A 12,570-nucleotide genomic window follows, 5' to 3' on the forward strand; every position below is an offset into this window, starting at 1 on the left:
CACTGTCAAATACATTTTGAACACATACAATTATCTTTCCACCTTTAGGTCCTGTGTCAAGCAGACAAAGTGTGTGCATAAATGTTTAATGATAATGTCGTGTCACAAATGAGGGCCAGCAGCACTAAATCACTGCCTGGCCCAACCTCAATGAGATGACATGAGTCCCATTACGTTACTGCTGATTAGATGAGGAACTCCCTAAGGTGTCCCTGTCCTCCTTTCTATAGTTATTTCAAGACGACGGTGACAGGCTTTCTAAATAGTAGTCACCTAGGCTACTATCGGTGGAAGAGCAAGAGGGTGAATCAGGGTGAGCTGGGCTTGTCAAACAGAAGACCTTTGACTGAAAACATATCAAGGAAAAGGAAGTCACAAATAGACTTCTAGTGAGGAGGAAAGAAAGGGAGATAACCTGAGACTGATGAGAGAGAGAGAGAGAGAGAGAGAGAGAGAGAGACCACTGAAGTTATTAGCTCGACAGGGAACCAACCCAGGGATAATGTGTTTTTTGTCCGTCTTCTAATAATTACAAAGCATATTATTGACTTCTTCTATTACAATACATTTCTTCTAATCTGAAGTGGGCTGTGGTAAGACTCCTTGCTTCATCTCTGAGTCCGTCTTGCTCCTCTCCATTCAGACTATAATAGCGGACAGTCACCTCCTCCGCTGTGGGGACAGTCATAATGCTGCGTCTGTGGCCATCATCTGTGGGGCCCATCCTCCTCCTCTTCCTCCTGCACCTGGTCTCCTTCTGCCAGGCAGAGGAGGGCCTGGAGTTCCCCAACTTCGATGGCAAGGACCGGGTCCTGGACATCAACGAGCGCAACTTCAAGAAGGCTCTGAAGAGATACGACATGCTGTGCCTGTTCTACCACGAGCCCTTGCCCACCAGCAAGGGCCTGCAGAAGCAGTTCCAGATGACAGAGCTGGTGTTGGAGGTAAGCACATTTGGATTTTCATCAGACACGGTCAAAATGTTTTTAGAAGTGGTAACACTCGTGTCTCTTATAGATGTTGGTACTATGACTCCTGAATTTCAATTCTTATCTCATCAATATGTGATCTTATTTTATGTTATCTTATTTTATGTTACCTGACTTTATGTAAACACTGGCTTAGCATTTATATAAGTCAATCAGAGTTGATTTAGTTCATCTTGTAGTCAAACGTGACACAGTTATAGGCAAATCAACCAGTGTGACCACCCTCCTCAGCTCAAAAAATATATATATGTATTTCACTTCCAATCTACTGTACGTGTGTGTGTGTGTGTGTGTGTGTGTGTGTGTGTGTGTGTGTGTGTGTGTGTGTGTGTGTGTGTGTGTGTGTGTGCGTGCGTGCGTGCGTGCGTGCGTGCGCGTGTGTGAGTCTGAAAGTGTCACCTTTATGCTGCACAACAACACCCTTATTTTGAACAAAATTCTGCCACCTGAGAGACTTCCTTCCATTCTATAGGACTCTGTGAAAAATTAATGTTTTAGAGTGAGAGGGCAAATGCATACAGGTGCCACTTTCCATAGTTTTAACTTTACTATTGCTTGCAAAGATATTGTCATTAGTGACCAGCGACAGACATCACATCTTGGAATTAAGTCATACATGAGAGGACTGCTGCTATTGTGCACGAATGCTGTTGTAGTACACAATGAATAAGCCGTAGACTTGCCTGCGGTGTTCTACCATAACAGTAGCCTACTGCCCCAGAGTAAGAATACCCCATATGAGCTGTAGGGGAACAAGTCATTATCCGTGATCAAAGGGGATCCACTGTGCGCTGGGATCTACCTGTCATGACACACAGTAGCCTAATAGATTCAATGTCAGTGATAATGTACAGTAAATGTCTCGGTGAGCTACTGCTTACATCCCCCGGGGTAGCAGGGGGGTTTGCGGGGCGTGCAATTGCCCCATTTTGTTCTTTCTCCGACCTGTCATAACATGTCACTATATGCAGTCAAATCCCCCCGGTTTGGAAAATCTCATACTGAATATTTCATGCTTCCTGTCTGCAAATTTGTGTGGATCAATATAGCAAACTGTATTCATATAGTCCCATTTTGGAAAGATCTACATAGCTTACCAACACCTTTTACAACCAGCTGAAATGAAAGAATGATTCACATTACATCATTTAAATCAAATAAAACAAAGTAATCCACGGTAATATGAATCCACAAGGGGAAGATGTCGCTATAACATTATAAATGTTTGATGGTCACATTAAGTGTTTTTATCTGCTTTTCCTCCTGTTAATTTAATAGTAAAGCAGTGATTTTCAGACCATTATGATGGCTGCTCCTCTGGGGTCCATATGTATCCAGGGATTGTTTCTAGGCCATTACATTAATTATAGCTTGTTCCCGAAATGCTTTCTTATCTGGCTTTGAACCAGAAACGTTCTTCCAGTCTGTGGGCTGTTGTCCATACAGTACTTACATCATACTTACATAGTACAACAGTTAATCAAACTAATTGATTTAATACATTATTTGTAAAAGAGAAAAAAATGTATTAAACGTTTTTAATCAAAAAAATAAATACAAAAATAATAGATCTGCAACCTCACAAACACTGTTGCACAAGGTACAAGTCGTGCATAATCAGACTAATCAATTTAGTGATTATAAAAGATTAATTTGAGTTTTGATATACATGCAATTATGGAAAAAAGAAAACATATTTAATATTTTATCAATAAAAAAAAAGATAGAATAATCCCTAAGGAAACAATCGATATTTGCAGCCCTAATACTGTTACAAGTAAAACAGGACAGATAATTCCTTTTGTTACAATCCTTCAAGCATGCTTTTCACATACTTGAAAAACTTAGCATTCAACACCAGCTCCCAGTTAACCCAACTTCCAATTCTCACTGTTTTACATTCTTGTCATGTTGCACAAAGTTAGAACCACTGATCAACCAGCAACAGCATGAGCTAAATTGAGCTGGCGGTTCTCGAGTGTAGCGGAATTCGCAGCACTTCTTGGGAAACACAATCTGAAAGGCAAGCGGAGTTGATATGCACAGCAGCTTCTCTCCAACTGAGAAACTCCACAGGGGTCTCAGCATTCGCACAGCTAAAGTAAAAGATTTATTGACAAAGACACAGTCAGCTGCTGTGGATGCCTGTGTAGTGTGTACTGACAGAGTGAGTTAACCTGCTCTGAATGCTCTTCTAGTGGTAGTTCAACCCTTTCGAATAGTTGCCTCACAGCAAGAAGGACCTGGGTTCAAAACAAAGCACACTGGCTCTGACGTCTGTGTGGAGCTTTCTCCACACTAATCTCTCGAGACAGATTTTCGAAACGGAACAAAACAGAGAGGGCGCTGTTTTTCATTTGACGATGGGTTCCCAGATTGTCTCCACACAGACAGAATATACAGTATGCCTGCAGGTGTCCTTGAGGCTCCTGCCTTAGAGCTGGAGCTAGTCCTCAGGCCATCCTTGTGGATAAGAAAGTATTCTTAAGTGACCTGCATATTACATAAAGGTTAAATACAAATTAAATGAAAATACAAAACACTATATAGTCTGACTAAATTAGCTCTGATTCGTTATGAGCTAAAATCATGACATCTCACCCTACCGAGTAATACACAATTGTGGTTCCCCACCTTTTATCGACCACCCTCAAGAAAACATCCCCGGCCCACCAATCTGATCACTTACCATGGTAGTCTACAGCTGCCGTGGTAAGCGGACAGAATGGGTGGGCCGTGTGCATTTTCAGAGCATGTTTATTTTAATGATGTATTGATTGCGTTCAGGTTTGGATCAGTGGAACTAATAGTATATTTAAACGATTTCTCCTGTTTATCAGTAACACTCATTTTTCAAGGCTTAAGGGAGGACCGTCCGGCAGGCCGGTGGACCATGGTGTCATGCTCTTGTCACTATGACTCAGCCATAACCATAAGAAGTTCCCATTGCAGCTACGCCCAAATATGGAGTGTGTTGTCTAACCTTAATGTGTCATGGCTTCAGGGGTGGTATATCCACCTCGATCCGTTTCAAAATGAGGTCCAGACACACAAAAATGCAGTAGTTAATAATTAATTGGGTGATGATGACTAACAGAGTGTGTGTGTGTGTGTGTGTGTGTGTGTGTGTGTGTGTGTGTGTGTGTGTGTGTGTGTGTGTGTGTGTGTGTGTGTGTGTGTGTGTGTGTGTGTGTGTGTCCAGTTGACAGCTCAGGTCCTGGAAGATAGAGATATTGGATTTGGGATGGTGGATTCTCAGAAGGACATCAAAGTGGCCAGAAAACTAGGTATGTATCTCTCATCCAGTGTCACATCTGAAGATGTCATTATTCATTTGTTAACTATGGCAGTACAGGATATATGTCTGACACTGGTCTTTGCTATGTGCTCTCCACAACCACCCCTTAAAATGTCTTACCTGACCTGCCTCCAACATTTCTAATTAGGCCTGGAAGAGGTGGGCAGCTTGTACGTATTCAAGGACGATCGCGTCATCGAGTTTGATGGCGAGCTCTCAGCTGACACCTTGGTGGAGTTTCTGTTGGATGTGAGTATAGACGGGGAACATATTCTGTGAGTAGTAGGGTATCTCAGGGGCAGAGGTGTAAAGTAACTAAGTAAATTTACTCAAGTACAATGTTGAGGTATTTGTACTTTACTTGAGTATTTCCATCTTCCAATACTTTTACTTCTACTCCAATATATCTCTGATCCAAACATTGTACTTTTACTCCACTACATTTATTTGAAAACTTTAGTTCTACAGAACAAGCTCTAGATCTGTATGTAAAAAGATTTTTATACATTTGAAAACTTGTGAAATGGGACATTCTGCATAATGAGTACTTTCCACTTTTTTACTTTAAGTACATTTTGATAGCAATACTTTTGTACTTTTACTCAAGTACATTTTGAATACAGGACTTGTATTTCTACATTGCCATATTGATAATCTTACTAAAGTAAAACATGTGGGTACTTTTCCCACCACTGCTCCTGGTGGACTCTTCACTGTGCTTATGGAGCTCTGACTGTTTTTGTGTTTTTATTTCAACCAATCCCACACAACAGGTCATTTCACTAATCAGCACACCTTCAAGAAAGACAGAAAAGCCAATTGCTGAATTGACCATTGTGTGGTGTTGGGTTGGAATGGAAACACCTGCATGCACTCTCCATGGACATCCATAGCATTATAATGAAATACCACCGCTCTAGCAATTAGCTGCTTTAGCCTCATTAAAGTGCTTGTAAATGATGTAATTCTCAGCAATGCAAGACTTAACAGGAGTGGATTCCACCATGGATTCCATGTCCTTTCCCGCGGGGCTTTCCTCATGAAGGCCTTGTTGAAATAGACAGCTGTGTTTCTTAAAGGTAGGACTAGGACAGAGAATTGAATATTCAGAGGTATATCAGACTGAGGCATATCTTATATCAGTGTTTCTCAAAAGGGGGTACATGTAGCCCTAGGGGAACACTGGGGTACTGCACGGGGTACAGTACATGAGAAAAAACTAGAAAATGGGAATATGTATTATAGTGTTATGGTCAATGATAAAATATTGACAGACTTTGTGTGAACCTGCTCAGATGTAAATTGTTAAGCCACATTACAACTGTTATTGAATAGGGGGTATGCACTTGACATCATCATCATATGATGTCAGTTATGCGGGAACGCCTACTGAGTGTCAACTTTCTGGCCTTGACAGCCCATACACCCAAACAGAAAAGTCCTGTCTGATTGCATTAACCGGCGATAAACAACGTTAAACCAACTTGGCCATCACTTTGCCACTCGATTTGCCATTCACTTTATGCATGCACATACCCTCTATTTAAAGCAATGTTTATTTGCCATTATGCTGTTTTATTTTTGGAGCTGTGTGAAGCACAGGCTCCCTATACGTGGCCGTGTGGGTCTGTCTGTGTGTCTGTCTGTGTGTCTGTCTGTGTGTCTGTATGTAGCCTGAACTTCCTAAACTTCGGCACGCTACTAGTCCCACAGTTTTGCCACCACACACTCGCGCCATATGTCAAATCGACCGGCTTACTCGGGAATCGTGGGCTAGTAACTTGCTAAGAGAAAGGTTCAATAGTTTAATTGATATTAATTTATTAGTGAATTAATTTTCCCCATTGACTTATAATGGGAATCGCAAAAACTCACATTCAATTATTTGTCTCTCGCAAACCATAGGGGCTAGAGTTTCAAGACTTGGAGAGGAGGTTCATAATGATTTCAAGGATTAAATAAAAAATAATTGTGTCATTTGGCCGCATGGTGGCGCCATAACACCCCACTTTACGTTTTGGCCTGTAACTCTTGAACCGTAGGTCGGAAAATTAAAAATATTTTTTCCCTGGATTCCTTGGGTCATGACGCATCTCCCCATATAGGCCACGCCCATTTGCGCCATGATAGATTTTCCGCCATCTTGAATTTTCTCCAAAACACACTTTTTGCTCCTTTTCCTACATATTTTCTTCAAATGTCACAAAAATCGGTACACATGATCCACACACACACACACACACACACACACACACACACACACACACACACACACACACACACACACACACACACACACACACACACACAGCTCCACTTCACACGGGTGTGATTTTTTAACTTAGTAGTGATATGGGAACTGGACTTTTGATGTCAATTTTTCTAAGCAAAATGCTGTAGTCAGGGGAAGGGGGTACTCGGCTTCAGAAATCAGCATAAGGGGTTACTGCAGCCTAAAGGATTTGAGAACCATTGTCTTATATCACACACAGATTTTTCAAAGCTTACCTAAAACATGAAATGGTCAGGAAGGGGGTGCAGTGTATGTGTACTGTAGATCACACAGGTCTATTATACCGACCCACAGGTGCTGGAGGACCCAGTGGAGCTCATCAGCAACCCCATGGAGCTTCGGGCCTTCGAGCGAATGGAAGAAGACATCCGCCTCATTGGCTACTTCAAGGGAGAAGATTCCTGTTAGTCAGGGAGTCATCTTCCTAAATGTTTCACACATACAGACATATGGTGCAGTGTGTGTGTACAAAAGAGTATAATGATTCATGTACCTGCATATACTGTACAGTACGTACAGTACATGGGAAAACTTTGAGTATGTAATAGGAATCAACATGCCGAAACCGAGAATGATCTCTGTGGACCGAATTATTTTAATTTATACACAATGTGGTTTTGCTTTTGAGTGCGCCTTAACGATACATTGGTTAAGATCGACTCAAGACTTAGTATAGAATATGAATTCTTACTAACACACCGCAATGCTGTCGGCTAGTACAAAAATGTTGGAGGTGCACAAAGCGCAGAAAAAACTTCAGCAAGGGAACGTGTTAATTTGTTTGTTTTCGGAGCAATCACAGCATGATTGTGTTCATACGACCTCGCTGATCTTTCCCAACAAATATGCTACCCGCTTAAGCTGATGACGGAAGGGCCCTCAAAAACATATTGTTAAATAAATATTGGGGATCCACAGTGATATTGGATGGGCAGGGGGCAATTTCAAGCATCTCCACTGCTTCGCCAAACTCAAACCAGCCATGCTGTGCTCTCCAGACACTAGGCAGTGCTAGCTAGACTAATGGAGGCTGCGGTCGCAGCTACTCCACTGCACATGGCTGGTCTCAGGAGATCCTTTAAATAGCTTCTAGTTCTAAGCCTAGGAGGTCAAGCTGCAATTATAGTTCCGCAAGAAAAGAAAAGGCAAGAAAAAAACAGATACCAATATGGCAGCGATGGGATATTTCATTACGGAACCCATTTCTGTCCGCAGAGGGTCCTCGGCCGCCTTGACCCAAAGGGTCGTGACCTTGTTGAGAGTGCAGCCCAGCACACTGCAAGTGTAATGAAGAGCGGGGGGGTTTGTTTATTGGGTAACGACAGGGGAATCACGGTGGGAACTTTGTCTGGGATTCACTTTGCTTCCTTTTCTGGTCCCAGGTTAAACTTCTTTAAAACTTCGATTCAAATTTGACTTTGCCCTGCCTTTAAACACGAAACTCCTCAGTGTTAAAGGAGTAGTTCACCCCCAAAATGACTTTTTTTCTATTGATTAGTCATGCCATGGAGACTAGAGTTCAATAATATTTTTTGGTTTTTGTCACATTCCTAAGACAAAAAATTGATTCGAGTAAATTTACCCCCATTGATTCCGGATGGTGACCCGTTTCGAAACAGGTCACCATCCGGAACGAATGGGGGTAAATGTATTGTTATCACATTTTTGTCTTAGGAATGCGACAAAAACCAAAAAATATTATTGAACTCTAGTCTCCATGGCATGACTAATCAATAGAAAAAAGGTCATTTTGGGGGTGAACTACTCCTTTAATGTATCCATTTGACTAACTCCCAGAGTTAAATTAACGCTACTCAACCTTGGTTTGTCTCTGCCACCATGCCGCATCTCAAAATTCACTCTCTCTCCCTTTCTCTACATGTTTTATTTATAGCCTCCTTCCATTTACAGTAGTGAAGCATTTGCATGTTTGACTAAATCATAGATTTTCTACATGTCTCCTTTTCTTCCCTCTCTCTAAACTTAAACCTGTTCCCCCGTCTCTCTCACAGACTACAAAGCTTTCCTGGAGGCCTCGGAGCGTTTTCAGCCCTACATCAAGTTCTTCGCCACATTTGACAAAGCAGTAAGTTCTCTATACCGTAGGTTATGTAAATGCAAATGTGGGACTAGTGCCTGAATTAAGGAGCAAGGAGTCTGCATGTCAAACTGCAACATTTATGAAGTTCCTAATTTTTGAGCGGTGGTAGACCGCTCCATAGAGTCGCTGTGTGTGTGTGTCTGTAGCCTGTACTCCTCAGCGTTTTGCCATAGCAATGTGTGTGTGTGTGTGTGTGTGTGTGTGTGTGTGTGTGTGTGTGTGTGTGTGTGTGTGTCTGTAGCCTGTACTCCTCAGCGTTTTGCCATAGCAATGTGTGTGTGTGTGTGTGTGTGTGTGTGTGTGTGTGTGTGTGTGTGTGTGTGTGTGTGTGTGTGTGTGTGTGTGTGTGTGTGTGTCTGTAGCCTGTACTCCTCAGCGTTTTGCCATAGCAATGTGTGTGTGGAGACACTTGGGAGGCATCCGTACTAGATGGAGGCATCCGTCTCAAGGATGACTGAACTTCTCACCCTATCTCTAAGGGAGAGGCCGGCCACCCGTCTGAGAAAACTCATTTCACCTTCTTCACCTTCTTTGCATTTCAAACCCTGACATTTTCCTAAAACCTAAAACTTCTATTCTTTAAGATTCAAATTGAACACCCAATTTGTGTTAATTTAACTCTTGAGTGATGTGACTTTTTCCTCCATCCAGCGCAGCAATGATAACCTGTGTGTGTGCGTCTGCGTGCATGTGTGTGTGTGTGTGTGTGTGTGTGTGTGTGTGTTAATTCCAGGTAGCAAAGCACCTGTCCCTGAAGATGAACGAGGTGAACTTCTATGAGCCCTTCATGGAGGAGCCAGCCGTGCTACCAGGCAGACCTCTGTCAGAGATGGACATCGTGGACTATGTCACCCAACACCGAAGGTTGATGTGGCATCACTAGAATGAAGATAAACAGGATAAAATAACAATCAGAAGTGTCTCTCCAGTAGAGCCTGTTGCACAAGTTCACAACCCTTTCGATAAGTGTCACCCGACAAAAATGACAACTGAAAAGAATGTCAATGTGTAATCTTTGTTGAGTGACTCAAAAGTTTGTCCAACAAAGGGTGATTTAGTCTAGAATTATAGTCAAGTCTAGACTAAAATTATGCAGGTTTGTGCCACAAGACTCTATCAATGCTTAGTTATGACATTACTGTGAAGAATATATTTCATTGTGTCTTCCTCATAAGCCAGCAGTTTAAACATGTTCTCCACAGGGCCACCCTGAGGAAACTCCGTGCAGAGAATATGTTTGAGACATGGGTGAGTCCTTCAGATTTTGCTGTTTTTGGGGAGCATTAACCATTTGTTATACACAGTTGTATTCCCACTAAAAGCAGTAGGATTAAACATTGATAGTTTGGTGTCTCCTCTCAGTACATCTATTTTACAAGTGCCCTGGAATTATTGATTGAAACTCAATCTGTGTGTGTGTGTGTGTGTGTGTGTGTGTGTGTGTGTGTGTGTGTGAGTGAGGGGGATAGATACTGTAATGTGTAATGTACTATGTAGTATTATAGTATTTGTTTTGATGCATGCTATAAGCAGTAACATTGATATTTCTAGGAAGATGACATGGATGGAGTTCACATTGTTGCCTTCGCTGAGGAAGAGGATCCAGGTATGAACATTTAATTAATTTAATAAGAACAGTCACAGTTTATCGAATCAGATTTGTAAGAAATTGGAGAAAGACACAAAATGAAACATGAGCGAAACACTAAAGGCCTGCGGGGGAACATGTGGCGTCTTTACTGCAACAATATCTCCGGGAAGACGCGGGTAGAAGCAATCTGAATTTTAACCTCGCCTTCAGGTAGAATTGAAATGAAGGCGAGGTTTAAATTCTCCCAACATTTCCTTCCCAGACGGTTATGAGTTTCTGGAGATCCTCAAAGACGTGGCGAGAGACAACACCAACAACCCAGAGCTCAGCATCGTGTGGATCGACCCGGATGACTTCCCTTTGGTACAAGTCATCTGTTGATGTTACCTTATTTGGGGAATGTGCAGCCGTTTGATTTTAGCATGGGAAGAATATTACTCAAGCAGATGACATTGTTCTGGCTCTCGTCCATGCAGCTGACCACCTACTGGGAAAAGACCTTTAAGTTGGACCTGTTCAGACCACAGATTGGAGTGGTAAACGTCACAGATGTAAGTAAAGAGTTCCCGCACGATTTGTCGATTTAATCAAACAACTTAAGCCCTATTTCAAAAACATGGAAAATAGCAGCCCTACAAGCTTACGAGTCACGGTGTGTCAAGATGTCACAGCATTGGCACAGGCTTGTAGATATGCTATTTTTAATGTAATTTCTTTGAACATTTTCACCTACTGTATAACATTTCCCAAAATAGGGACAAAAGGTTTAAAGTGGATAATTGCGCCACCGCGGGCATGAATTAACAATGATGTGCCAGGGCAAAAATGGCGCTATTATCCTCGGGGTGAATGTGATGCAACCGTGGCATTGTGGGCTATAAATACAATATATCATAGTACAGAGAGAGGTGGAGGCATCACTCTGTCCTGAGGCAACAAGACGTAGCCTGATGTGTTATCTCCTCTTCTCGAAGGGAGAGGAATGCCTGAGGCTGCTGTTCAGTATACCGTAGCTACAGTCCTCTGCTGCTCAGAGGCCTCTGAGCAGCAGCGCAAGTTACAGTATATCCCTTACTCAAGGGCACATCTGTAGTCGGAAGTCCCTCCCCCTATTATTAGGTAATAACAAGGCTGTCGGTTTGTCTGTGCACTGCAGTATGTACAGTATGTATGTATGTATGTATGTATGTATGTATGTAGGCCCAAGACGCCTCAGGGCGACAATCGACTTCGCCCTAAAGGGCGAGGTCGCACCATGTCTTGGCCGTCTGGCCAGCCAGTGATGTATATCGGACCAGTTCTCCATATATGTATATGAAGTCCTGTTAGATATGGGCTTAATATTGATGACATCAGGGATCTCCATATATGGGCATAGAGTGGTTCACAACATACAATCCCTTTTATGCCCATACATGGAGATCCCTGTCTGAACCAGCCACACCACTCTGATGTTACCTGTTTATGCCCATATATGGAGATCTCTATACTGAGTATCTGACATCACTGTGATGTCACCTGTGATGTCACAGTGATGTGTCAGGGGAACCACAGTGTCAGGCGTTACATATACAGACAAGCTAGTGCCGGTTCTGACGGTAAACTGCGACCTACGGTCGTAATTATATAGTAATATGTATGGATGTATGCAAATATGCCTGCCTGTATGCATGTATGAGTGTATGTACAGTATGTACTGTATGTCACTCTGTCCTCAAAGGTGTCCACCAGAGGGTGCTGAAAACACTAAAACAAACTTCAGCTGAAAGATGTTGACCTCTAGTGTGTGTTTCCCAGGCGGACAGCGTGTGGCTGGACATGTCCAACGACGAGGACCTGCCCTCGGCCGAGGAGCTGGAGGACTGGATAGACGACGTACTGTCTGGGAGGGTGAACACGGAGGACGACGACTCCGCTGACGAGCGCGACCGGGACGAGGGTCACACCCACGACGACGACGACAGCTACAGGGACGGCGGTCACTACGATGACGACGGCGACGATGGTAGCGAGTGACGACCGCCGCGGCAACAATCAATGTTAACCTGGACGCTCTCACACGTCGTCCATTTTTGCTCTTATGTCATATTTAGGGCGTAGCAGTGGCGGACATTTTGTGGTGCCACGGATAGAAAACCCGTTCGTTTTCTTCTCATAGAGATTTCCGAAAATATTTATATAAATTATTATAAGCCTGGAACCAAGCCATCCGGGCTCCTGGTGAATCATGACCCTACATAACATTTGATTCTGTGTCAAAACATAATTTGAATATTTAATTATTATATGAATGATATA

At 42.7% G+C, this 12,570-nt stretch overlaps 1 protein-coding gene across 1 annotated transcript; it reads left to right on the plus strand.

The window, feature by feature from the left end:
- Window positions 1–689: 689 nt before the first annotated feature.
- Window positions 690–12,288, plus strand: LOC308280150 (calsequestrin-2-like; the record flags this gene model as incomplete). Its single annotated transcript, XM_080720411.1, has 11 exons — window positions 690–944; window positions 4,192–4,276; window positions 4,436–4,536; window positions 6,875–6,983; window positions 8,593–8,666; window positions 9,415–9,545; window positions 9,884–9,929; window positions 10,233–10,287; window positions 10,535–10,635; window positions 10,749–10,823; window positions 12,070–12,288. The coding sequence occupies 11 exons, from the start codon at window positions 690–692 to the stop codon at window positions 12,286–12,288; spliced, it is 1,251 nt and encodes a 416-aa protein (XP_080576537.1).
- Window positions 12,289–12,570: the final 282 nt, after the last annotated feature.

This window comes from Nannobrachium achirus (assembly GCF_963921795.1).
Source record: "Nannobrachium achirus genome assembly, chromosome: 24".
Lineage (NCBI taxonomy): Eukaryota > Metazoa > Chordata > Actinopteri > Myctophiformes > Myctophidae > Nannobrachium > Nannobrachium achirus.